The sequence below is a fragment of the Rhodamnia argentea genome, chromosome 5 (genome assembly GCF_020921035.1).
Source record: "Rhodamnia argentea isolate NSW1041297 chromosome 5, ASM2092103v1, whole genome shotgun sequence".
Taxonomy (NCBI): domain Eukaryota; kingdom Viridiplantae; phylum Streptophyta; class Magnoliopsida; order Myrtales; family Myrtaceae; genus Rhodamnia; species Rhodamnia argentea.
In genome coordinates this window covers 19,366,866-19,391,526 of record NC_063154.1, presented here as the reverse complement: position 1 = coordinate 19,391,526, position 24,661 = coordinate 19,366,866, and the positions used below count along the sequence as shown (strand labels likewise).

The following is a 24,661-nucleotide window of genomic DNA, read 5'->3' as shown; positions in this document are numbered from 1 at the left end:
TGTCCTACAACCTCTAAACAAGCTTGGCTCGTTATCGGGGAATGGGGATAGAGCATTGTCTATAACACCAAAAGATTAGGCAAACATAAGGAGCAACTGCACTTCCGTTCGAATATCAAACGTACTCCCAAGCATAAAAGGCTGTTGATGCCCACATCTTAAACACTCGGAGAAAATATATACAGCAAACTCCATATCTTGATCTTAAATTGAAGAGTATCATACCATCGAAAGGTTCTAAAACATATTAGACTTCCAACTCTTTAAACTGCTATTGCTGGTCGATTTACCCTTTTTTTCGGAGATCCTGTTGATCCACCACTTCCAATGTCCTTCATTCACCGATGTAATTGGGGGACAAGTTTCATCCTCTTTCTGTTTCTCTCGCTTCTTATTCATACTGTTTCCTTTTGCAGCTTGACGAGAGAGATGCGTACTTTCAAAAAACTGCTACTGCCGGTCGATTTACCCTTTTTTTCGGAGATCCTGTTGATCCACCACTTCCAATGTCCTTCATTCACCGACATAATTGGGGGACAAGTTTCATCCTCTTTCTGTTTCTCTCGCTTCTTATTCATACTGTTTCCTTTTGCTGCTTGACGAGAGAGATGCGTACTTTCAAATCTTTACATAACAACCCGTTTACTTCCATAAAGCTGATCCTCTAATCCCACTGAAGTGATAAATATGTGAGATGCGCAATCCACCTTCATAGCATTGACCACAACATTGTTGATAGCTCTCGGTAGATAAATGACTCGAGTGCCTGCCCATCCAGGCTATTAAGAACCAAAAAATGCTCAAGTTAATATGGCTCTTGTAATCATTCAAGTGCATACTATGTTTCTTAACAGTAAGGTTAAAAGTACCTTTGCGTGGTGGCATCCTTATGATGCATCTCGGTGACAAGTTGGTTGGTTTCTCTTTGTCTGACTATCTCTCCATCCTGTTCACTTAAGAAAATAAAGTCAGAAAAAAAGAATGACGCAAACAGAGACGAGAAACACATAATGAATGAACCCTACCCTTTTCTCTTGTTTCAATGGACAATTTCTTGAGTCGTGGCCTCTCTTGAAGCACAAATGGCATGTGATTTCTATACTTATCCATTTGTAGATTCTTCCTCTGTTATCCTTTCCTATTTAGGCCTACCAGGCATAATCCGAGGCGTTGGTGCCCCCAAAGGTTCTCTATCACTGGAAGGCCAAATGAGTGAACGGTGCACCTTATTAGCTGATGCCAAATGAGAGAACTGATTATTAGACCTACTGTCACCTCACATAGTATCCAATTTGATACAAAGGAAGCTGTATTCGACAGACAACATTTCAAGGAGAAAAAAAGAGAAAAAAACACAGGCAATTCGTAGGATTACTGGACTCTGGCGACCATGTTCTTCACACCAGAAACATTTTCAAGTTTGGTATCAGCAGCAACCTCTATCGTTCTGACAGAAAATATGACAATAGCTTAACAAAGTAAGAACCTCTGAGTTCTTTATTGACCCAACAAAGTTTAGCAGCCAATCATCGAATAGCTTCCTCTTTAGCATGATGACCATAACCTGAATCACAAACAACTCTCTTTCAATGAGGACTCCAAAAGACCTCCATGCAGTGCCAATTGTGGTACCAAATTGAAATGCAGTCATCCAAATTATTGGGCACCATATCAAACTAATTGGCTAGACTTTCAGTATTTAAAAAACCTCCTAACGGACGGTTTCAGTTCTGCGATGGTTCTGTCGATTGTAATTACCACAATGTGGGATAAAAATAGGAAAGCATCCTCTGCCTTTCCAAGGATACATTGTCAGCATTCGGAGAAGTCCAATAAACATCGAGCTCCTGATCCTTAAGTGACTTTTTTTCCTTTTAGAAGTGCCTTTTGAAAGCTCCTGATCCTTAAACATCGAGATCCTATTCATTTAGCATTTCTTGACATAAATGATTACCTTTGGCAGTATTGTGGTTGTTACTTGTGCAAAACCAGTATTAATTGTCTTGGGGTTAACGGATCAGGGTCTACAGAAGATGACCGGAGAAGCAATTTGGCCCTCGGGTGTATCTAGAGGTAATGGTGACGATAATGGGGCAAATTCTTCGGGTTCTGATGTAGAGTACATGAAGCTTCCTCTGTTTACTCTCCCCTTTACCGATGCTCCTACTTTCTTTCTGAGCTTGCACCTGAAGCTTCTTATGAATCATAGCGCATCCAAAATTAGTTTGCGGAGCTTAATCAGGAGAAAAGTGCAGAAAATGCAAGCATTTTGGTGCAACCTAACATCGCCATAGATAACTGCTCAAAGAAGGATATGGGATTCCACACTAGCTGAGAAGCTCCATCAAGAGAGTCACTACTTGCGTTGTGCTAAAGATGATCAGGCTGTTGAGCCGCTTGTTTGCAAGGGTGTAGATACGAGGACCGCTCAGGATAACCAAAGTGGTAATCTTCACACTGGCACGATTCGCATTGCTAGTGCTGTAGATGGTGATGAGGTTGGGCAGATGCAGGAAGGGCAAGGAAATTACGCAACATCAGAAAAAAAAAGTCAAGTCCTTTGCAGAGGATCACAAATGGTGCTTGTCCTTCTTTGAATGGTATTAAGATAGATATTCCCCATTATAATGAGAGCGAAAAGCCTGTTGATGATGGATCGCTGCGCAGTTTGCTGCCTACTGATATGGTTTGCGGTATGAATGGCAGCCTCATCCCGAGTCCAAATCCCACAGCACCAAGAAGCGTATGGCATGGGAGTAGAAGTAGTTCATTTTATGGACACTTCTCATGCGGTTGGTCAGATGCAAAATCTGATGGTTCCCTAAATAGTTTTGGCAATGGACCAAAGAAGCCACGAAAACATGTTACTTACTCATATCCTTCTGGGGTTTCAGGTTCAAGCTCAAAGCCGCAGCAGAGAACAATTCTTCATGAACGAATCAGGAGACCCAATGAAAAGAGGGCCTCAGATGTCGCCCGAGTTTCTCAAAGAAACTGGGAGTCGTTATCTTGTCCTGCGAACTTGTTAATTACAGTGGGGGACAGAGGATGGAGAGAGAGTGGGGCAGAGGTGGTCGTTGAACTTGTTGAGAATGAGTGGAACCTTGCAGTAAAAGTTTCAGGAACCACAAAATATTATCATAAAGCACATCAGTTTCTGCAGCCCGGGTCCACTAACATGTATACACATGCTATGATGTGGCGAGGAGGGAAAGAGTGGACACTCGAATTTTCAGACAGAAGCAATGGGCTCTTTCTAGGAGAAGCATGAAGAGTGTTACGACCGGAACTTCCGTTCTGCATCAGTGAAAAACATTCCGACTCCTGGTGTCCACATAGTAGATGATTATGATGATAATGGAATGGAGCTATCGTTTCGCAGTCCTGCTATCTACATCCAGCAAGTTGAAACAGATATTGAAATGGCCTTGAATCCATCTGGTGTCCTATATGACATGGGCAGTGACGATAAGCAGTGAATTTCATCTTGTCAGAGCTCTACAGATGTTCATGAGAATGGCCCTGGGCACATATCTGTGGAGATATTTGAGTGGACAATGGACATGTTCATTGATTTTGTCTAGAGACACATTTGTGTGAGGTGCTGCATTGGATATGGCTTTCTGCAATTTCTGTTAATCCACCACTGGGAATGATTTCTGTCACTCGGTTTTTCCAGATAAACGTTTCCATGTTGAGATGCTCGTTTTTGTCTTAGTTTGGGGTTCAGAATTGCAAGGATTGTGGGGGGACCTGTCGGTATGTGATTGCTTTGTTCCTCTCTTCCATGCCTGTTTTAGAATTGTGCTATGGAATTTTGTCTGTTTGGAAATATCCGATTTTTCGGGATTTTCTATTTTCATTCTTGCGTAATTGCTGTTTTTCAGAATAAACATTGGTAGAAATTGTTAGGTAAGAAAATTAATCTCCAGCTTCTAACACCAACAGATTAGGCAAAAATAAGGCCAACTGCACTTCTTTCCAACTATCAGACGTACTCCCAAACACAAAAAAACTGTTGCACAGAATGCTTGTGGTCTTAACAGCATCATTCCCACATCTTAAAACACTTGCAGAAAATATAAACAACACACTCCTTCTCTTGATCTTACCAACAAAAGGTACTACAACTTCCAACTCTTCCAACAGCTATTCCCGGTCGATTTTCCTCTTTCTTGGAGATCTTATTGATCCAACACTTCTAGTGTCCTTCAAATGCTCCACTGCTCGTTTCCATTTCTCTGGCTCCTTGTTCATACTGTCTTCCTTTTGTTGCTGGACGAAAGAGATGCATGCGTTCAATTCAAATCTCGAATCGTTACACAACAAATTTGTTTACTGTCGAAAAGTTGTACCTCCAATCCCACTGTAGCGATAAATATGCGAGATGCCCTTTCTACCTTCTTAGCATTGACCACAGCATTGTCGGTATTTTTTAGTGGAGGAATGACTCGATTGCCTTCCCATCCATGTTATTAATAACCAAACAATGCCCAGGTTAAAATGGCTCTTTTAATCGTTCAAATGGATAGTCAGTTACTAAAAAGTATGGTTAAAAGTACCTTTTGAGTGGTGGCATTATTAGGATGCCTTTCTGTGACAAGTGGATTGGTTTCCCTTTATCTGACTATCTGTTAATCCTGTCCACTTACGAAAGTAAACTGAGAAAATAATGACACAAACAGAGACTAGAAACACAGAATGAAAAGAAACTCACAGTTTTCTTTTGTTTCAATGGACAATTTTTGAGTTGTGCACTTGCTTGAAGCACAAATTGGCTCGTAATTTCCGTGCCTTGTCTCGATGCTTCGAATCCATTTTCAGATTCTCCTTCTTCTGTTATCCTTTTCTCAACCCTATTAATTCATTCTTAGGCGTACTTTAGACATGCAGCCATGAACTGCGTGGTGTGCACAGAGCAAACTAAAACGTCGCATCAGAAGGACTCCACATAGTGTCCTTCATTGAGCAATTCTCGACCTATGCGATTACCTTTGGCATGCTATCAAATTCCTGTATGCATCAGTTTTTATTCAACGATTCTGGAATTCCAGAATCAATCGAATGCGGAGAATCATTTTTTTTTCTGCATAGGATGAAGAATCTTACCTGAAGACTGATGGCAAACGATGCACTTAGAAGGCCTTTTGATCTATATCATTTACTGGCATGATGAGCAGAAACATTTTGCCAAAGTACACACATTAACTTCCATGAACATCTCCTTCGGATTCCCTGAATTCAAGTAAGAACACTAACACTTTCAACCAGGAAGTACTAATAACAAGGTCATCATTGCTAATAGAAACAGCAAACAGGAAATATATCGGAAAATTGGACAATAGATCTCGAAAGAGAAAAGGTAACTTACCTGCTAAGGATATATGGATCATCTCAACATTCTGACTGATCACTGTCGTCTTCCGAAAATTCCATCATCAATTCATATGAGTCAAGTGGATTTTGTTCATAATTTTGATAAAGCAGAATTCCAGGTAACTCTGGTATTGTCTTGAGTGAATTGCAGCCAGAAATGTCCAATATCCCTAGGTGCTCCAATTTCTCAAGCCCCCGAAGCTCAGTTAGTTTCTCACAATTTTGCACAACCAGAGTGAACAAGTTGGTACATGACGACAAATCGGGTAAGATCTCGACCGAGGAAAATCCTGAGATAGCAATATAAAAAAGAGAAGTTTACTCCACAAGCCATGGGATCTCCTGAAATCCATGGCAATTTGATAGGTACAATTCCATCAATTTAGGAAAATTTGACAAGTTTGGGAAGTTTGCTAAGGAATTGCAATCCTCAATCCATAAACTTGTGCAGGATGGGAATCTCTCTAGGCCCTGAATATCATGAAGGTTGTCACAATAGTTGATTGCCAACGTATGCAAGGTGGCAAAGCAACATTTATTTGGTAACCTTCCAAAGGAAGTGCATCCGGACAGATTTAGCACTTTCAAGAACTCCAACCCGTCGAGACCTTGAATTTCGAATAATTTTTTGCAAGATCCAGCAGACAACTTCTTCAAAACCTTGGATTTTGGAAGGTTCAGCCTCTCAATTGAAGCGCATCCAAAGATATCTATCTCTTTCAAGGACTCCAACATATCGAGGCCTTGAATTTCAACCAACCTTTCCCAGTCTCTAGCTTTGAATATCTTCGGACCCTTGGATTTTGGAAGGTTCAGCCTCTCAATTGAAGCGCATCCATAGATATCTATCTTTTCCAAGGACTCCAACGTATCGAGGCCTTGAATTTCAACCAACCTTTCACAATCCGTAGCTTTGAATATCTTCAGACCCTTGGATTTTGAAAAGTTTAGCCTCTCAATTGAAGCGCACTTAGAGACAGCTATCTCTTCCAAGGACTCCAACGTATTGAGCCTTGAATTTCACCAAGCTTTTGCGGTTTGTAGCTTTGAATATCTTTAGACCCTTGGATTTTGAAAGGTTCAGCCTCTCAATTGAAGCACACTCACAGATATATCTCTTTCAAGGACTCCAACGTATCAAGGCCTTGAATTTCGACCAAGCTTTTGCAGTCTATAGCTTTGAATATCTTCAGACCCTTGGATTTTGAAAGGTTCAACCTCTCAATTGAAGCACACTTATAGATATATATCTCTTTCAAGGACTACAACGTATGGAGGCCTTGAATTTCAACCAACCTTTCGCAGCGTGTAACTCTGAACATCTTCGGACCCTTGGATTATGAAAGGTTCAGCCTCTCAATTGAAGCGCACTCATTGATATATAGCTCTTTCAATGACTCCAACGCATTGAGGCATTGAATTTCAACCAACCTTTTGCAGCGTGTAGCTCTGAACATCGTCGAACCCATGGATTTTGGAAGGTTCGGCCTCCCAATTGATGCGCACATATAGATATTTGTCTCTTTCAAGGACTCCAACGTATCAAGGCCTTGAATTTCAACCAAGCTTTTGCATTCTCCAGCTTCGAATATCTTCAGACCCTTAGATTTTGAAAAGTTTAGCCTCTCAATTGAAGCACACTCAGAGATAGCTATATTTTCCAAGGACTCCAACGTATCGAGGCCTTGAATTTCAACCAAGTTTTTGCGGTATCCAGCTTTGAATATCTTCAGACCCTTGGATTTTGAAAGGTTCAGCCTCTCAACTGAAGCGCACCCATAGATATATATCTCTTTCAAGGACTCCAACGTATCGAGGCCTTGAATTTCAACCAAGCTTTTGCAGTTTGCAGCTTTGAATATCTTCAAACCCTTGGATTTTGAAAAGTTCAGCCTCTCAATTGAAGCGCACTTATAGATATTTATCTCTTTCAAGGACTCCAACGTATCGAGGCCTTGAATTTCAACCAAGTTTTTGCAGTATCCAGCTTTGAATATCTCCGGACCCTTGGATTTTGAAAAGTTCGGCCTCTCAATTGAAGTGCACTCAGAGATATCTATCTTTTCCAAGGACTCCAACGTATCGAGGCCTTGAATTTCAACCAACCTTTCGCAGTCCGTAGCTTTGACTATCTTCGGACCCTTGGATTTTGAAAGGTTCAGCCTCTCAATTGAAGCGCACTCATAGATATATATCGCTTCCAAGGACTCCAACGTATCGAGGCCTTGAATTTCAACCAAGCTTTTGCGGTTTGTAGCTCGGAATATCTTCGGACCCTTAGATTTTGAAAGGTTCAGCCTCTCAATTGAAGCGCACCAAGAGATATCTATCTCTTTCAAGGACTCCAACACATTGAGGCCTTGAATTTCTACCAAGCTTTCGCAGTCTATAGCTTTGAATATCTTCAGATCCTTGGATTTTGGAAGGTTCAGCCTCTCAATTGAAGGACAAGCTGAGATGAACAATCTTTCCAAATAAAGCAATTCGTCAAGACCTCGAATTTCAAGTATATTTTCACACTCCTCGACACTTAATGTCCTCATATGGTTAAATTGTAAAACGTGCGGTGTTTTCATGAGCTTGCAAATGCCGATTGCAAAGATTTCCAATTCAAAGGGAGCGTGTAGGCATCTTTCTGGTTGTGTTGATGGTTGCTCCCGGATGCACTCTAGAAATTCGCAATCATCAATTCGTACCTCCTTGAGATGGGTCAGGTTGGAAAGTGAAGGCAATCTGCGACTTCGACAGGTGACATGCAAAAATGTTAGGCTGGAAGGAAGCGCCGACAGCGATTGGAGGTTGCAAGCATGACCAAAATTAAGGCGTTGTAGGGAAGAAATATTGTAGATGCCTTCTGGAATTACTCCTCCCAGTTCCCAGCAATTTGAAGCATTTAAATCTCGGAGCTTTTTCAGCCTTCCAATGCCATCGGGTAATTCTTTTATCCGAGTGCGACTAATATCCAAAATTTCTAGATTCTGCAGATCCCCTATGCTCTTTGGTAATTCTTTTATCCGAGTGCAATGAATATCCAGAATTTCTAGACTCTGCAGATCCCCTATGCTCTCTGGTAATTCTTCTATTCCAGAAAACCGTAGATTGAGTTGCTTCGGTGCTTGTAATTTACCCACTTCTGCTGGAAGCCTCTTGAGCTTCACACATTCCCTCAAGTCCAAGCGTACCGGGCTCTTCATTTTTTCAATCGAAGAGTCAATTTGCTCTATCTCCCGACACCGAGTGAGGATCGGAACCTCCAAATTCTCAAAATGTGAGAGGAAGGAAGTTCTTCTTAAGAACGGACACCATTCAAGGTCGAGATATTTTAGCTTCCTTGCCACCCGATAAGGAATATTATAATCGTGGAGAGGTTAGCCCGGAGTGAATATGATTCAACCAAAAGGAAAAGGAAACGGAAAAATAGACTTGTTCTTCTACCTTACCTTGATGGAACTCCATCCTGGCCATGTATCCGATAACATGCTAGAGGACAAATTGAGTACAACTAATTCCTTTGCATCAAAATTGTTTGCTTCAAAAGTTGAGGGACAATTCCTCCATCGAAGCCATTTTAAATTCTTAGTTGGGTTCTTAAAATCTCTAATAAGATGTGCCCCCACTCACGTCAAGGAACCTCAGGTTCTTTAATTCCTTGAATTGTTCGCCGGTGAGGATATTGTCATCTTGATGAGAAGAGAATTTTGAGCAAGAAATGGCCTCAATCTTTCTTGTTCCCTATAAGTAAGAATCAACATAACATTCATCAACACTATTTATATACAATTGAAGAAAATCTGATGTCATTGTTCATATCTCTATTAACATGCATCGGTGTCTTTGGAGACTAGCAAAGGGAACATACGATTCCTTCCCTTGACCAATAACCTGTATAGGCTAACAAAGTGAAGGATGTCTACATAGATTTTGAAATTGGCCGTAAGTACTGGGATCTTAAGGAAAATTATGATGTTCTCTTATTTCGTGTTTTATTTTGTTCTGAATAATAGTTTATAGTTTCTTATGCATATTATAAACATATTTTTACACTTTGGTCCAATGGCTCATATGTAAAACTTAACAACTTGTTAACGCTCTTCTTTCTTGTAATGTAGTTTCATTACTATACTAGTTAGCAATACACAGGATTTAAGTAAATTACAATGCAAAATCGAAAGTTGATTTGATCAATTCTAATAGAAATATATTTTCTCTCTCTATAATTTTCACATTAGATATCCAAATGAACTATAATCACATAAAAGACGTGGTTATTGTAACAATTGTGAAAAATAATTATGAAGTCAATTTCTTTTCCCTTTTTCTTATGTATACTTTTCGTGTATATTACTTGACGTTGCTGCTTACAGTTAAGATAATATGTACTCGTTTTTGTCTTGCCATTGGATTCATAACTAAATATGAGCAATTGTGATAGAAGTTATATTTATATTTCCGATGTGATTTTGATTTTATTAATAGTAACTTGAAATATAAATTATATTTATGCTCTCTATCATTTTTAGCATGAAAAGTCAATTTAAATTTTCAAGTATGATAAACAATCGTTATTGAATAACTTTGCTTTAATTTAAAATAATTTATTATGAAACATGCAAAGTTATTTAGGATTATGAAATTTGAAGCTAGTCTAGGCTTCATGGAATAGCTATGAGTTCCTTGGGCCCTATTCCCGATTTTGGGAGAACAACTATTTCTAATCCATTTTTAAATCTATGGAACGAATAATTTCTTCATCAGAATAGATTAGAAATATTTTTAATCCAAATGTGGAGAAAGCTTTCACCAAGCAAAATCACTCATGCATGGGAAATTAAGAAGTAGTACACGAAATTTCACGGATTTCTAAATCCATGTCGATTTCTCGGAACCAGATGTCTGTTTATTGTAATCCACAATGTTGTGCAAAATTTCATGGCGAATGACATGATTAGTGGAGAAGGAATTATATCTCAACACCGGAAAGGAATCTAAGAGAAGAGGAGCTATAACAAAAGGAAGCAACTTCCAGAAGTAATCATGCTCAAATTAGTCATTTCCCAGATTAACTTCTCTCTTAAAATATAAAGAAATCCTATCTGCCATTAAGATTCTTTGTCTTCAAATGTGTAATTTCTTAATCTTCCGTAATTGGTCGACAGAGTTTGAGAATACTCATGGCCAAATCTCAAAAACAAGCCCGACCTTTCGTACTTGGTGCAAATGTAATTAGGGGTGATTGATTCTGGGACAGGACCAACTGTTTCGGTTCGGTTTTCGTGTGGTCCAAAAGTGAATTATTAATAAGGGTGAGCAACATGGACTTTAGTTTTAATATATTAACTAGAAATTAGGTTTACATTTAAGAAATAAAAAAACAGCCTTCGAATTACTATGTGTACATTTAAGAAATAAAAATAAGGAAAAAATAATCGATCCAGTCTAGGCGGCATTTTTTTTAATTATAAAAGTTGATTGCACTTTAGATAACGCATGAAGATAACTTTTTATACAGACTATGGTTAATTTCACAAATACAATACAATCACATATTTAATTATATACAAACTAGAATTTTAGAATTCTTATCTCTGGGACTTTTTATGTGGAAAAAAGCAAGACATTTATCTTTTTAATGGTCATTGCATGAAGTACGCTTAATTTAGGTAAAACAGTAATTCCTAATCTAATATAACATAAAATAAATTACCCTTCCATTCTCGATTATGGTATAATGATTGAAATTTCATGAAAAATGAGTCCACAAACACTCCAATTGTATTAATTCTAACACCTGGAGGTTGGAATTTTATGATTTATGTATCCAAAGCTGTTATTTTTTACAGTGGCATAGTCAAGTAATTTGTTGCACGTGTCAAGGACGTAACCCAATGAATTATATAAAGTCAAATTTTTGCAATGTAAAATACCCTTTCAAGTATCTAATAAGTCTTGGACCAAAAAAAAAAATATATAATAAATCTTAAAGTACCTCGTTCTTGGAAAAAACTTCATATTGTACACTTATGTAAGAAAAGTCTCAAATAAGCTGCAATACTTATTAAGAAAGAGCGACCTCCTACTTTCTAATCACTTCAATAAAAAGGCACGAGGACAATAACATTAGAACGTTCTCTGGTCACTAGAGCAAACACTTAGTGGAGGACCAACGTCACTTTGACAGTAGAACATGGACTAAGAGAGCAAAAGAAAGGAAACGGGTACCTCATCTTCCTCTAGCACTTCCATGACTTCCTTGGAGTCCCATAACCAGCTGCGATTCCAAGGCTTCTTCTTGTCTTCCTGGCGGACGATTTCCCGACCAAGATCTCGTAATTGATCATGCATTCTGAGCTCATGATTCTCTCCAACTTTGATTAACGACATTAATCTCAATACTACAATCCCCTTCTTTGGGTAAAAGCCGCAAGCGTCCCACATGTAGGATGCTATTCTCAAATCAGTGCCAATAAAAAAACAAGCGATATCCAAAAATATATGTTGTTGTTCATCCTCCAATGCATCATACGTTATCCTTAGCGTTTTTTGCACTTCCTTATCTGGGACATTTCTTAACTATTTTATCGTATCTTCCCATACTCCTCGCGGTTTATCGCACAAAAATGAACCTAAAACTTTAACAGATAAGGGAAGCCTTCCGGTGGTGGACACAACTTCATCGGTGAGTATCCGAAATTCACTTGGAGGAGCGTCCTTTCGAAAGGCATGTCTACTAAATAGAATCAAAGAACTATCCTTATCCGGAACCCGGTGGTCATGTTTGTAGTCCACATGTGCTTTGTCAAGAATACTCTCATCTCTGGTGGTAATAATTATGACACTTCCCGAAGAAAACCAATCATGACTTCCGGCCAAATCCTTCAAGTGATCATCAGCACCCACGTCATCAAGGAGTATCAGCACTTTCTTGCCATCAAATTTGGATGAGAGGAGCTTAATCCCTTTATCCTTATCATGAACTAGACTTTCATTCTTCAAGATATCATGGATTAACTTATTCTGCAATTGTTCAACGCCATTCTTATATTTTCCCCTAACATCAGCAATGAAGCTATGATACTCAAATTGATTCAAGAGCTAGTTATACATGGTTTTAGCAAGAGTTGTCTTACCAATGCCTCCCATTCCATGGATTCCAACAAATAGGGTGGCACGAGAATTATTAGCTACAAATTTCATAATATCCTTCACATAACTATCAATTCCGATCAAATTCTCGGGAATAGCCAACTCAAACTTTGTAATCAGCTCTCTCAAGACTTCTCGAACAATCGATTTCACCAATTCTCCTTCAGGCCTGTCAAATGTCACAAGAGTTCAAATACATTGCAACAATAATTCTATATTGCTAATTTAATAAGAATAGAGTAGTAAATACTAGGCATAAATTGAAAAACTCTTAAGAAAATAAATATTATCGTCTATGCTAAGACTAAACTGGGAATGCCTCATACCATTATTAGGCCAACATTATGTATTGAACAGGAAGAAACTTGAGGTATCGCTAATGAATTTTGAATATTATACCAGTTATTGATTGATGTTAACTTTTACACTTGTTGCTTCCAAAGATATTTCGTATGACGAGGATGTGACTTTGAAAACTTTCTAGAGCGGTTGAATAAGCAAAAATCCAATAAGCCAAAGTCTTACGAGAGGTCACTGTCGACTCGATAGACAGGTTATAACTTGTTATACAAGAGGAATTCAATTGAGGGGTTTTCTCCTTATTTGTGCAACCGAACACGCTTGCAAGATTCTAGGCGTGTTTCTAGATAACATGTGCACGTTATTTTCAATTTGACTGTCTATGTTCTATGATTTTCATGTAAGGTTTTCCTAATATGGGCTTATATTAATTGAGATTGTAATCACTATTTTACGGGAATAATTTACCGTTTACGGGATTGGCCTAATAAGGGAAAATATAAGGATTCTTAACTAGTCCAATATAGGTCCGGCTAGTGTGGGCTGATTTGAGCCCCGCTCGTGATGACAGAGCTCACCTGAAAACTCTATAAATACCGCTCCAGTCCCTCCTCTAGCCCTTAGGGATTTAGAAATCACCTCATATAAAGTTCGGAGAGAAAGTAAGGGGCAACTCATCGAGCCGGTCATATGGAGGGTAATAGAGGAGAAGATTTAGAATATCGGATCATTGCGATTCCACTTGAAGTACAATTGATTCGAAATCGTGTGTACAAACTCTTTCCTTTCTCCTTATAGCGTTCTATTTCTAGCTATGGTGATTTAGGGATAGCCGCAATGAGGTTTATAGTGGCCAACATGTGGTATCAGAGCTTCCGTAGTCTAGATTTGGAACTTTCAATTTATGCTCGTTTTTGAAAATTTTATTTGGTGAAAATTGATTTTGATCATATATTTGGATTATGATTGCGTAGATGAGCGTTTCGAGTGTTCGTATGCCTCCGGAGGAGGCCGCAGGCATGCCCCGCACCACCCGGCGTCGGGCGGGCGCATTTACCCGGCCTGGGTCCGTTGACCGGACCTGTTGACCAAGTCCGACCCGACTCGGGTTTAGACCGACCTATTTGACCGTTGATTAGGTCAACTCGACCCGGTCAAGCTGTTGATCAATTCAACTGGTTAATGATTGAATCGGAGGTCCCGGTTGGACCGGCTTGTTCCGGACCGATAGTATCTGCCAACACATGATTGGCACGTGCGGCGCGTGAACCCAACGTGCCAACGTTTCAAGTGGCACGTGTGGGCGCGTCCGAGCTCCGTTTGGGGCGATCTTGATATCAGCATGCTCGTATGAAGATTCTCTATTTGGTGGTCTACGTATTTTGCATGTTTAAGTTTTTAAAGATAGAAAAATGCATAAAGACCCTTATAGACATGTATTTTTAGGTGTATTTTTGGGCATTTTTCTTGTATTTCCATATGGTTTCGAAAATGCTAAGGCTAGCTCACATGTAATGACCACATACTTGATGTATAGAGTATCATTAAGTGTTAGCATGTATAAAGTTTTAACATGCATCAATGAATGGAGCAATGGTAAAGGTATCGCTTGTGATTTTAGGATAAAGTGCCCCTATAATAAAGTCTAAAATTACTTGTATATAGCAAATGTGAGACATAAAGTTTATATCCTTGGTGTGTGAGAGTTTCAAAGATTCAATTGGTTTGTGACCACCAAAGTGGTATACTTGATTGTGTTTGAGAAATATCGATCTCATATTATGGTGGGATGCCTCCTATTCTAATGTGTGGTCACACTCTCAAAGGAGATGATTGTGTATTGGTTCATGGAGGGATAAATGTGCAGTATATGGTTGAGGATTGATTGATTATAGTGATTCATACACCCAAAGGTAATGATTCACAAAGATTGGAATATATTCTCGTGGCTGCTGTTATGTTGAGAGTTCACAACCGCATGTCATATATTCCGCCCAAAGGTGATTATGTGATAATGTATGTAACTCTTAGGATATGTACTTATGCAGTTTTAAGTTACATAATATTAATTCACGGAGGGTCACTTATACAGCATCTGGTTGAGGAGTGACTAATCCTAGTGGTTCATACACCCAAAGGTGGTGGATTCACAAAAGTTGGAATATATTCTCATGGTGGGCTGTCACGTTATGTATTCTCCCCAAAGGTGAATATATGATGATGCATCTAACCCTCAAGATGTGTACTTATAAGTCCAAGCTACACGGTACTCGCATAATGCTAATTGCATACATTACTTGTTAAATCAGTTACCTTCTTTGTAAACGGTAACTCTATTAAGATTAAGATTCATACTAGTTCATACTTTGATAAATGGGTAGAGGATTTTACATTTGGGATATGGCTGGCGTAAGTTCATATGCTCTTAATAAGGATAAGTCGACAGATTTTACTTCCGACAAGACGGAACCCGAGAAGGCACATTTTGTTGTCCGTGTTAAGAGCAATCGGATTTGTTCATCATCTCTGAAGCAATCTATTTAGTACCACTTTGAAAGTGGTTTGCTAGCTAACTACACTGTTATACAGATAATGGAAGCCTTGCAAATTAGGAATTGTAACTCATCTAATACCGAGATTGCGATACATCCGCAAGGACTCTTCAACATGAGGTTTGATGGTTCTAGTGGGATTAAAGATAACGTCATAAGGATGGTAGACACCTTAAGTAAGAGGTTTAAAAATCATACTCATAAAGAACTCCCGAAACCATTGGTCATTCTGACGGTTTGGGTCCAAAGATAGCATTCTTTAAGAAGGATGGTGACCACAACTTCTTTTGTAAGAAGAAATGTCACATAAAGAAATACTGCAAGAAATACAAAACTTGGTTGTTTAAGTGTGAGCATACAAGAATTGGTTCTTCAGCTTTGGTTTGTGAATCCAACCTACCAGAAGCCCTATCTAGTTCATGGAGGCTAGATAATGGTGCAATCAATTTTGTTGTATTCACCATATAGGGATTCATAAAATGTAAGAAGCCAAATCGGGGTGAATCAAAGTTCACCATAGGAAACAACAATAAAGTTGACGTTGAATTAATGGGAGACGTCATTTTAATTTCAGATTCTATTTTTGATTTGATATTAAGGAATGCACTTATTATACCTTCCTTTAGATGGAACTTAGTTCCGTATCATGTTTGGACATGTGTGGTTACTCTTTTGTAATAAAGAGCAACGGTATTTTCGTGTTTTAGAGTCAAATAAGGCTAGATGCTGCAATATGTCCAATGGATTATACAGATTGTGTTTAACTTCCAATGACATATACGTACTTATACAGCTAAAATGTTGATTCCAAAAGACCTCTACCTAAAGAACAGTCTTATGAGTTGTGGCATAAACGACTTGGCCACTTTTCCAAGGAGAGAGTGGGAGGCTAATAATAGCTAACATCCTACCTGCTCATAAATGTGACCTAGAGATTTGCATAGACTATTGTAGAGGTAAGATAACTAAGTTAAGAAAGAAAATTGTGGTCTGAAATTCTGATTTGTTGGAGGTCATTCATATCGATATCGTTGAACTCTATGCGACAACCTTATGTAGAAAACTCTATTGATGGCTTTCCCCATATGGTTATTTGTACTTGATTAAGGAAAAGTCTAAGTCTCTTGACAAGTTCAAGATTTTTGGGACTGAAGTCGAGAAATAATTGAGAAAAGTCTTAAAGGTTATCAAATCGGACCGAGATGGTGAATATTATAGTAGACATAGTAATGCTGGACAGCTTAAAGAGCCTTTTACCATATACTTAAAAGATTCCGGGATAGTAGTTGAGTTTACTATGCCTAAGAGTCTAGAACAAAATGGTGTAGCCGAAAGGCGTAAAGAACTCTTATGGATTTGATGAGAAGTATGATTAGCAGAACGAACTTACATGGTTCTCTTAGGGGTGAAGTTTTCCGAGCTGCTCTTTACCTTCTAATCGGTATTTCCATCAAAGTCGTTCCATTGACTCTTTTGAGTTATGGACTAGACATAAATCCATCTAAAGATTTGGGATTGTCCTACTGCGGTGAAGTTATATTACCCAACATTAAGTAAGTTGAACTCTAGAACTACTCCGTGTTACTTCATATTTTACCCAGATCATTTGAAGGGATATTAAGTTAATAATCCCAATGGAGGTACAAGAATTGTGGAATCACAAACAGCTAAGTTTTTGGAATTTAACAAGATCGAAAAAGATGCTCACAGAATATTGAGGTTCACGGTATGGAGGGGATATTATGCCCTTTTTCTCTACCTATACAGACAATCATGAAGCCTCCTACATCATAGAATAAACCTACCGAGGTTCGGGATCATGATGTTTAGACAAATACTGATGAAGCTCCTTAAGCCCCACAAGTACATGATAAGGTTAAAGTAGCTCCACTTAGAAGATCTATTAGGTAGAGACAGCCAGCTATACTGCCGGACTATATAGTTTATATGGGAGAGCATAACTACGATATTGGCTATGTGGTTAATTCAGTAACTTATGATGTTTCTTGTCCTCGATCGGATCTATGGTTGGATGCGATAAGAGGCGAGATGCAATCTATGAAATATAATGGGGTTTGGGAGCCTATTGAATTGCCAATGGTTAGAAGCTCATTGGTTGCAAATGGGTGTATAAGATTGAAGGGGCTCCAAAAGAAAGATTGAGGAGTTTAAAGCTAGATTAGTAGCCAAAGGTTTTAATTAGAGAGAAGAAGTAGACTATAAAGTAACTTTTTTCCTAGTCTCTTCTAGAGATTCTTTCAAAGTAACCATGTCATTAGTAGCTCATTTTCACAAGGAGCTGCACTAGACGGATGTTGAAATTGTCTTTTTAAATGGAAACCTTAATGAGAAAGTCTATATGGTGGAACCCAAAGGCTTTGCAGCTAATGATTCGGGTAAATTTATGGGTAGATTAAAAGAGTCTATTTATGGCCTCAAGCGAAGTTTCTAGACATTGATATTTGAAGTTTCATAGTGTTATCACTTCATTCGGTTATGTCGAAAATAAAGTGAATCGGTGTATATACTGCAAGTTCAGTGGGAAAATTTTTATCTTCCTATAGACGATATCTTGCTTGCAAGCAGTGATCTCGGATCACTACATAAGGCGAAGCGAATGTTGTCAAAATATTTTGACATAAAGAGCCTCAGTAAGTTATCTTTTTTCCTAGGCATTGAGATCCATAAGGATCGTTCTCATCGGATATTGAGTTTGTCTCAAAGGACATATGTTGATCGTATTATGAAAAGATTCGGTATACATCACTGCAAGCCAGGAATTGCTCCCGTCCTCAAGGATGATAAATTGAATATGTTATAGTGCCCTCATAAGAATGTTGAGAAAACTCAAACATTGCTTTTGCAATAGGACTTCTAGGCAGATATCTGTCAAATCCATGATAAGATCACCGGGTTGCTGCCAAGAAAGTTTTAAGGTACTTAAGGAGGACAATAAAATACATGTTGATTCACAAACAAGTAAAAGACCCGCAACTAGCGGGGTATTCGCATTTAGACCTTACTAGTTATTAGGATGACAAGAAGTTGACAATATGGTACATCTTTATGTTAGCGAGCGATGCAAGATAATGAAAAAGTGAGAAATAGAAATTGATATTATCCTTTACAATGCAAGCGGAGTTTATAGCATGCTTTTCGGTTGTTGTTCGGGCTATTTGGCCTCGGAAGCTTATTGGGGAGTTAACCGTAGTTGATTATGGATAGGGCCATGCGGTTGCACTATAACAAAAGCCCTACGGTGTTGTTTATTAACAATAATAAAGGTCTTAAGGGGTCTAAGTATTTAGTGGTCAAGTTTTTGACCATAAATGAAATAGTTAAGAATGGTGACATCAAAGGAGAACATAGTTCCATAGATGATATGATTGTAGACTCACCGATTAAAGGTCATCGCCCTTGTGTATTTGAATGACATGTCATTAACATGGGCTTAACGACATTATTGGATGCGGTTGTTCAGTGGGAGCTATTTTTGGTGTTTGCTCTAATAAAGCTTACATCTATATTTGTTACAATTTGTTACATCATGATATGTATCAACTCTATTACATGCAACAAAGCATTTATAATTAAGGTGATGTTGAATACATATATCAATTGAAAATCTCAAGATATGTGTAAACCTTGAGTAAAAGTCGGGGGCATTTAGTTACAAGCCTTAAGGATATGTCTTGTTACACATAAAATACAGTTAACTATAAAGATAAAACATATGTAAGTTCATTGGAATCATAAAAAATATTCTCCCATATTAGGTTCCATGACACATAAAAGAGAGAGAATGGTGATCGACGAAGGGAATGACACATAAAGATATCACTATTTTGTGAGGTGTTATCCAATTGTCACACTATTATATTGAATCCATATCGGTGGAGTTAAGAGCACTTATGACCATGGATGGCTCTGTGTCTACCGATCTGATTCTTGCAATGATTCGATGCTTGAGACTTTATGCAATCGGATTGACTGTTAAAAATAATCTGTAGACCAAGATAGAGATGCGCATATATATAATACAATTTCAATTAATATTCGTCCAAGTGAGAGAATGTAAGGTTTTCTTAATGTTGGCTTATATTAATTGAGATTGTAATTACCGTTTTACGTGATTAATTTACCGTTTACGGGGTTGGTATAATAAGGTAGGATATAAGAATTTTTAACTAGTCTAATATGAGCTTGACTAGTGTAGGTTGAGTTGAGTCCTACCCATGATGAGAGGCTCCAGCCAAAAAATCTATAAATAGTGCTTCAGTCTCTCCTCTAGTCCTTAAGGATTCATAAATTACCTCACATAAAGTTCAAAGAGAGAGTAAGGGACGACTCATCGAACCAGTCATACGGAGGGTAGTAGAGGAGAAGATCTAGAACATCGGATCATTGCGATTCCGCTTGAAGTATAATGAATTCGAAATCGGGTGCACAAACTCTTTCCTTTCTCCATATAGCGTTTTATTTCTAGCTATGGTGATCTAAGGATAGTCGTAATGAGATTTATAGTAGCCAACATTTAGTCAATCTAATATTGATTTTATTGGAAAGTAGAAGAGTAATTTTGTAGGTGTATATGACAAAAATTATGTGTTGAACTTGAGGATAGGAAAATGCATTGAAAAGTTACTAACAAATAATAAAGTTAATCTTTTTTTTTCCTTTTTCTATATTTACCATAATCATATATAACCAATCAGATATTTCTTTTGTAAAAATAATTGCAATAGCTAATTATCGACTTTAATGATTTAACAAATGTAATGGGAAAATAAAGAATTATGGTATATGAGGTTACGAGCTCCAAATTGGAACCACCACCAAGTTGTACTATTGATCTCAAATAAATTGGAAATTAGAAAAGTTTGCCTTGAAGATTAACGTTGTTTGTACTTTTTTCTTCGGCCGAAACGTAGTTTATACTTTAAACAATAAAAAAAAAAAAGGGCACAATGTTACAAAATATTTGGATATAACAATAAAAATTCATCTGAAAAATCTTATACTACTGGAGCGAATTGGGTCCTTACAATAAAATCTAAAATTAGATTGGTCAATATCAATAAAGTAATTCTTGAAAAAGATAACTCATGCATCACCCGATTTTACTGCTAACACGATCTTTTAGAGATTTTTCTTTATTAAAAAAACCCTTAAAAAAAGGAAAATGAAGCAGGCAGGAATACTGCTAGTAAACATCCACCGAAACCAAAAGAAAGAAGAGAACGTTTTGGTGAAAATTTTTACCCTGTGGCGTTGTGTCCTTTCAAGGAGCTGACTTCCTCGAGTGCTTCCTTCCATTTCTTCAATATCGTTGAGTCGAAACCCTTCCTTTTACACAAACGCTTCTCACGCTTACGAAATTCATCTCCAAAACTCCCGAGTAGATGTCCCACGTCAGATGGTTCCACTTTGTACAATATAGGCAACACTATAGTATCCTTGTTATTTTTCTTGCACTCTATTATTTGAACCAATTCATTCAAGCACCAACTGCTCGTACCATAATTCACGGAGAGAATGGGGATTAGGATCTTACTGTTCTTGATGGCCGCAAAAAGATCATCGCCGATCTTCTTGCCTCAGCCGAGCTTCTCATTGTCTCTGAAAGTATGGATCCTAGCATCGACAAGCCCATGATATAGGTGATCGGTGAAGCCATGTCGAGTATCTCGACCGCTAAAGCTCAAAAACACCTCGTAGGAGTCTCCAGACGGTGGGGTCGACGAACTAGATGCACCATCAGCAGTTTCTGTCGGAGTTGAACCAGATCCACTGGAATTAGTTCCCATCGGGGTAGTCGACGAAGCAGATGTGTCAGTATTAGAATCTTTTGCATCTCCGCGCACGCTAGCTTTCTTTTCTCAACAAATAGAACGCGATCCCAGGGAGAAGGATCAAGGCCACGACCTCGGCAAAAGAATGCCCAAAAATGAGACGATCCATTTTGGAGAAGAAAACCAGAACGCCTCTCAGGAAAAACGAGATGCCTGCCCCCAGGAAGAAGACAATATGTGAGGAATAAACGATGCAGAAGCTATGGAAAGATAGAAAGCCAAAGGTTATAGACGACAAGTGGTGTTAAAATTTCAATACACTTACAATGTAATATTTGGCCCTTTTTGACCAGGTCAACCAAGGTGGTGGACCCACCATTTAAAAAAAAAAAAAAAGAAAGAAAAAAAGTAAAAGAGGGCAGTCAGCCACCCCTTTTAAGCTGCACGACCAGAATAGAAAAAGGAAAGGAAGAAAAGAAGAGAAAGGGAAAAAGAAAAAAAAAAAAAAAGAGTCACGTGCGCGCGCCACCCGCCACAAACACCTCGCCGAATTCATTCCACTATGTGTCGCAGCTCTAGGTAAGGGCTCGCACCTCTCTTTCCTCCTATTGAAGTGATTTTCGGATTTAGGGCAAAATTCGGATTTTTGGGGAAACTGAGCTGCTGTGTATGATCTCATGGACAATTGGCTGCGTTTTTGCTTGAAAAAGAAACTTTAGGATGTTATGGACGCGTAGGATTTGACGGATCTTAATTTGACACTACGGTTTGTCTGGAACAAGATTTTCAATTCTGATGCGCTACAGTACAGCGCGAACAGTGAACTTCGAGGCCTGATTTCGTTAGTTTCCAGTTATCAGCTGAGGTTGGCCATGTTGAGACTTTTGTAGTACGTTGAACAAGCTTCGCGTGGACAGTAAGATGGCTTGAAACGGAGTTCGATGGAGGAAGTTATGGCCTTAACGGTTTTGGTGCGTGAGCTGTCCATAGCAGACAGCATTGAATCTCTGTTAGGGACAAGTTTCCATTGACGCATAATCGTTGTTTTGTCACTAACAAGTGTAGTTTAGCTAAGTCATACGTTAGGATGACTTGTTACTCCATTTGATCCGTTTTTCTATATATTGGATAGGGATTCGGATGAGTCGGTTCGAGTGACCAACGTAGTTGGATTTTGGCTTTATCGGGTGAGTAGTACTTTTCTTCTTTGAGTTTGTAAACTCATGTTTCGAGACTAAAAAAGAAAAAAAAAGAATACTATATATGTTATGAAATAAGAAAAGAGCATATTTCTTGCATAACTGGATCGAACCTTTACTACATTTTGTCGTTGACTGATAAAGCTTTGAAAGGTATTGTTTGTAGTAGTTTTGGAAAGAAAATGGTTCGAAATGCCTTGAATAAATGTTTTGCGAAGGGAATATCCCAAAGTTATATATATATATATATGAAATGCATTTTGTCGATAAATGCTATTGTGGAGTTTGTCCGAGTTGTTATGAGATGATTCTGATTTTGATTGGATTATTGGAGATTGTGCTTTATGTGCCATGCTCATATCGCTATGTTAAAAACCCATTGAGTGGGAGAGGTATGCCTACTATCGGGACGTCCTTCCGGGCTGCACCATCGGCTGATATAGGTGGTAGACCTAGCCAAGAGGGGTAAACTTGGCCGCCTTTGTCACGACGCTAAACATGACCATAGTCCGATATAGAGCATTCTAGTAGTCGATGGAGTGAATCATTGTCTTTTGCTTTGATTGAGATTAATCGGTGGATAGACCATTGATACTTGGTTTGGGATTACTCAATGGATTGACCATTGATTGTTGATCTATGATTGTAAGTTATTAGTGTTGTTAACCTTATATGTAAAAGGATTTGCTGGAAGTATATTATTTTTTATAAAGGTGCACAGTGATTGTTCGATCCGCTTAGAAGAAATGTATTACTCATTGAGCCGTGTTAGCTTACTCCTTTCATCTTACTTGTTTTTCAGGTTCTTCAGTGTTGCACAAGTAGGAGAGCGCTTCGTTAGCATGGGGGATTTTTTTGATAGGGGATTTTTTTGTATAAGTTGTATGTATAGCTGATGAGCTTCTAAAATCTTTGCTGACTACGCGTATCTTTTTGTTGGTTTATAGAAGGCTCAGTTACCGTAACCGCATGACCTTTTTATATATATTTGAACGTATGTGTGTATATATATATCGGGTTAAACAGGTTACATTTTGAGGCTACATCCTTTGAGTGAAAGGATGGCCGTGTCATTACCCTATTCTCGTAGGAATTGGGGTGTAACATTTGTTGGTATCGGAGCGTAAGTTTTGATCTCTATGGGTATATATGGGACGTTGTGAGATAGTGTAATAGATTTTGTTCCATTAGGCTATGAGATACTAAGATATACTCTTGCTCTTGGATCAGGCAATTATGAGCTCCGACTCGGATCCACCGCTTGTCTCTCTTAGAGATAGGGGCAAGAGAGCTATGGACTTCGATTCTAGAGGTGTGCCTCGAGGTTTTAGAGGCAGGCTTTCTACGGGACAACAAGATGATACAAGGGCATCTTCACAAGAAACAAGGGAGCAAAGCCAACAGATAAGGACCCAAAATGATGAATCCGGAGTTATTGCACCTGGGAGTGATCGAGGTTACACCTTTGCCCAATTCGGAAAGGCGAAACCACCAACTTATGATGGAAAAACAGATCCTCTTGTAGCTGAACGTTGGATCGGGAAGATAGAGGGAATCTTTAGAGTTGAAGAGGTTCCCAAGGAGAAGAAGGTTGATTTTGCCACTCAATATCTAGAAGGTGAAGCTGAATATTGGTGGGAAGGCACCGGACCGGCTCTTGGAGGCGGGGATGCAACTATTTCTTAGAAGGACTTTGTTGAGGCGTTTGATGCTCAATTCTTTCCAAAGTCATTCCAGGCGAAGATGAGGAGTGATTTCGTTCACATATCTCAAGGTGATTCTACAACATTAGAGTATGCGGGCCGCTTCAATCGGTTGAGCAGATTTGCAGAGCAATTTGTTGCTAGTGAGGAGGATAAGGCTGACCATTTTCAGAGAGGGCTCCGACCCGAGATTCGTTTCACACTTATGCCTCTTGCACTCACAACTTACAAAGATGTACTGGAACGTGTAATGAGGGTTGAACAAGGCGCTTTGGAATGCGGGATACAAGGCGGTTCTCAACCTAAGAGGCCCAAATTCACTAATTCTCAAGAAAGTTATACAAGTGGCAGCATAAAGCGAAGAGGTATTCATCGACCAGGAAAGGGTAAAAACATCACTATTCAAGGCCCTTGCACTACCTGCAGAAAGCATCATAGTGGTCGGTGCTACTGGAAGACAGGAGTTTGCTTCCTATGTGGCAAGATGGGACATTTGCGGCAAAATTGTCCTATGCAAAGGGATACTTCGGTGGATAGCCGATCGTGTTTCATATGTGGACAACCTGGACATTTGGCTCATGCTTGTCCTATACGTA

At 38.8% G+C, this 24,661-nt stretch overlaps 1 protein-coding gene and 3 long non-coding RNA genes across 4 annotated transcripts; all 4 read right to left on the bottom strand.

The window, feature by feature from the left end:
- Window positions 1–404: 404 nt before the first annotated feature.
- On the bottom strand, window positions 405–1,417 carry LOC115737165. The gene is made up of 3 exons (XR_007198548.1): window positions 1,026–1,417; window positions 617–946; window positions 405–447 (listed from the first exon to the last, which is right to left on the bottom strand). It is a non-coding gene; the product is annotated as an uncharacterized LOC115737165 (long non-coding RNA).
- A 381-nt stretch (window positions 1,418–1,798) lies between these two features.
- On the bottom strand, window positions 1,799–5,834 carry LOC125315195. The gene is made up of 3 exons (XR_007198549.1): window positions 5,372–5,834; window positions 5,110–5,235; window positions 1,799–1,897 (listed from the first exon to the last, which is right to left on the bottom strand). It is a non-coding gene; the product is annotated as an uncharacterized LOC125315195 (long non-coding RNA).
- An 879-nt stretch (window positions 5,835–6,713) lies between these two features.
- LOC125312562 (disease resistance protein RUN1-like) lies at window positions 6,714–8,570 on the bottom strand. The gene has a single exon (XM_048279676.1). The coding sequence runs from the start codon at window positions 8,568–8,570 to the stop codon at window positions 6,714–6,716; it is 1,857 nt and encodes a 618-aa protein (XP_048135633.1).
- Window positions 8,571–9,017: 447 nt separating this feature from the next.
- Window positions 9,018–21,235, bottom strand: LOC115737172. Its single transcript, XR_007198547.1, has 3 exons — window positions 20,634–21,235; window positions 11,596–12,688; window positions 9,018–9,108 (listed from the first exon to the last, which is right to left on the bottom strand). It is a non-coding gene; the product is annotated as an uncharacterized LOC115737172 (long non-coding RNA).
- Window positions 21,236–24,661: the final 3,426 nt, after the last annotated feature.

What these genes read in the sequence shown, in the direction of transcription:
- LOC125312562 (XM_048279676.1), bottom strand. Translation starts at nt 8,570, where the DNA reads ATGAAGAGCCCGGTACGCTTGGACTTGAGGGAATGTGTGAAGCTCAAG.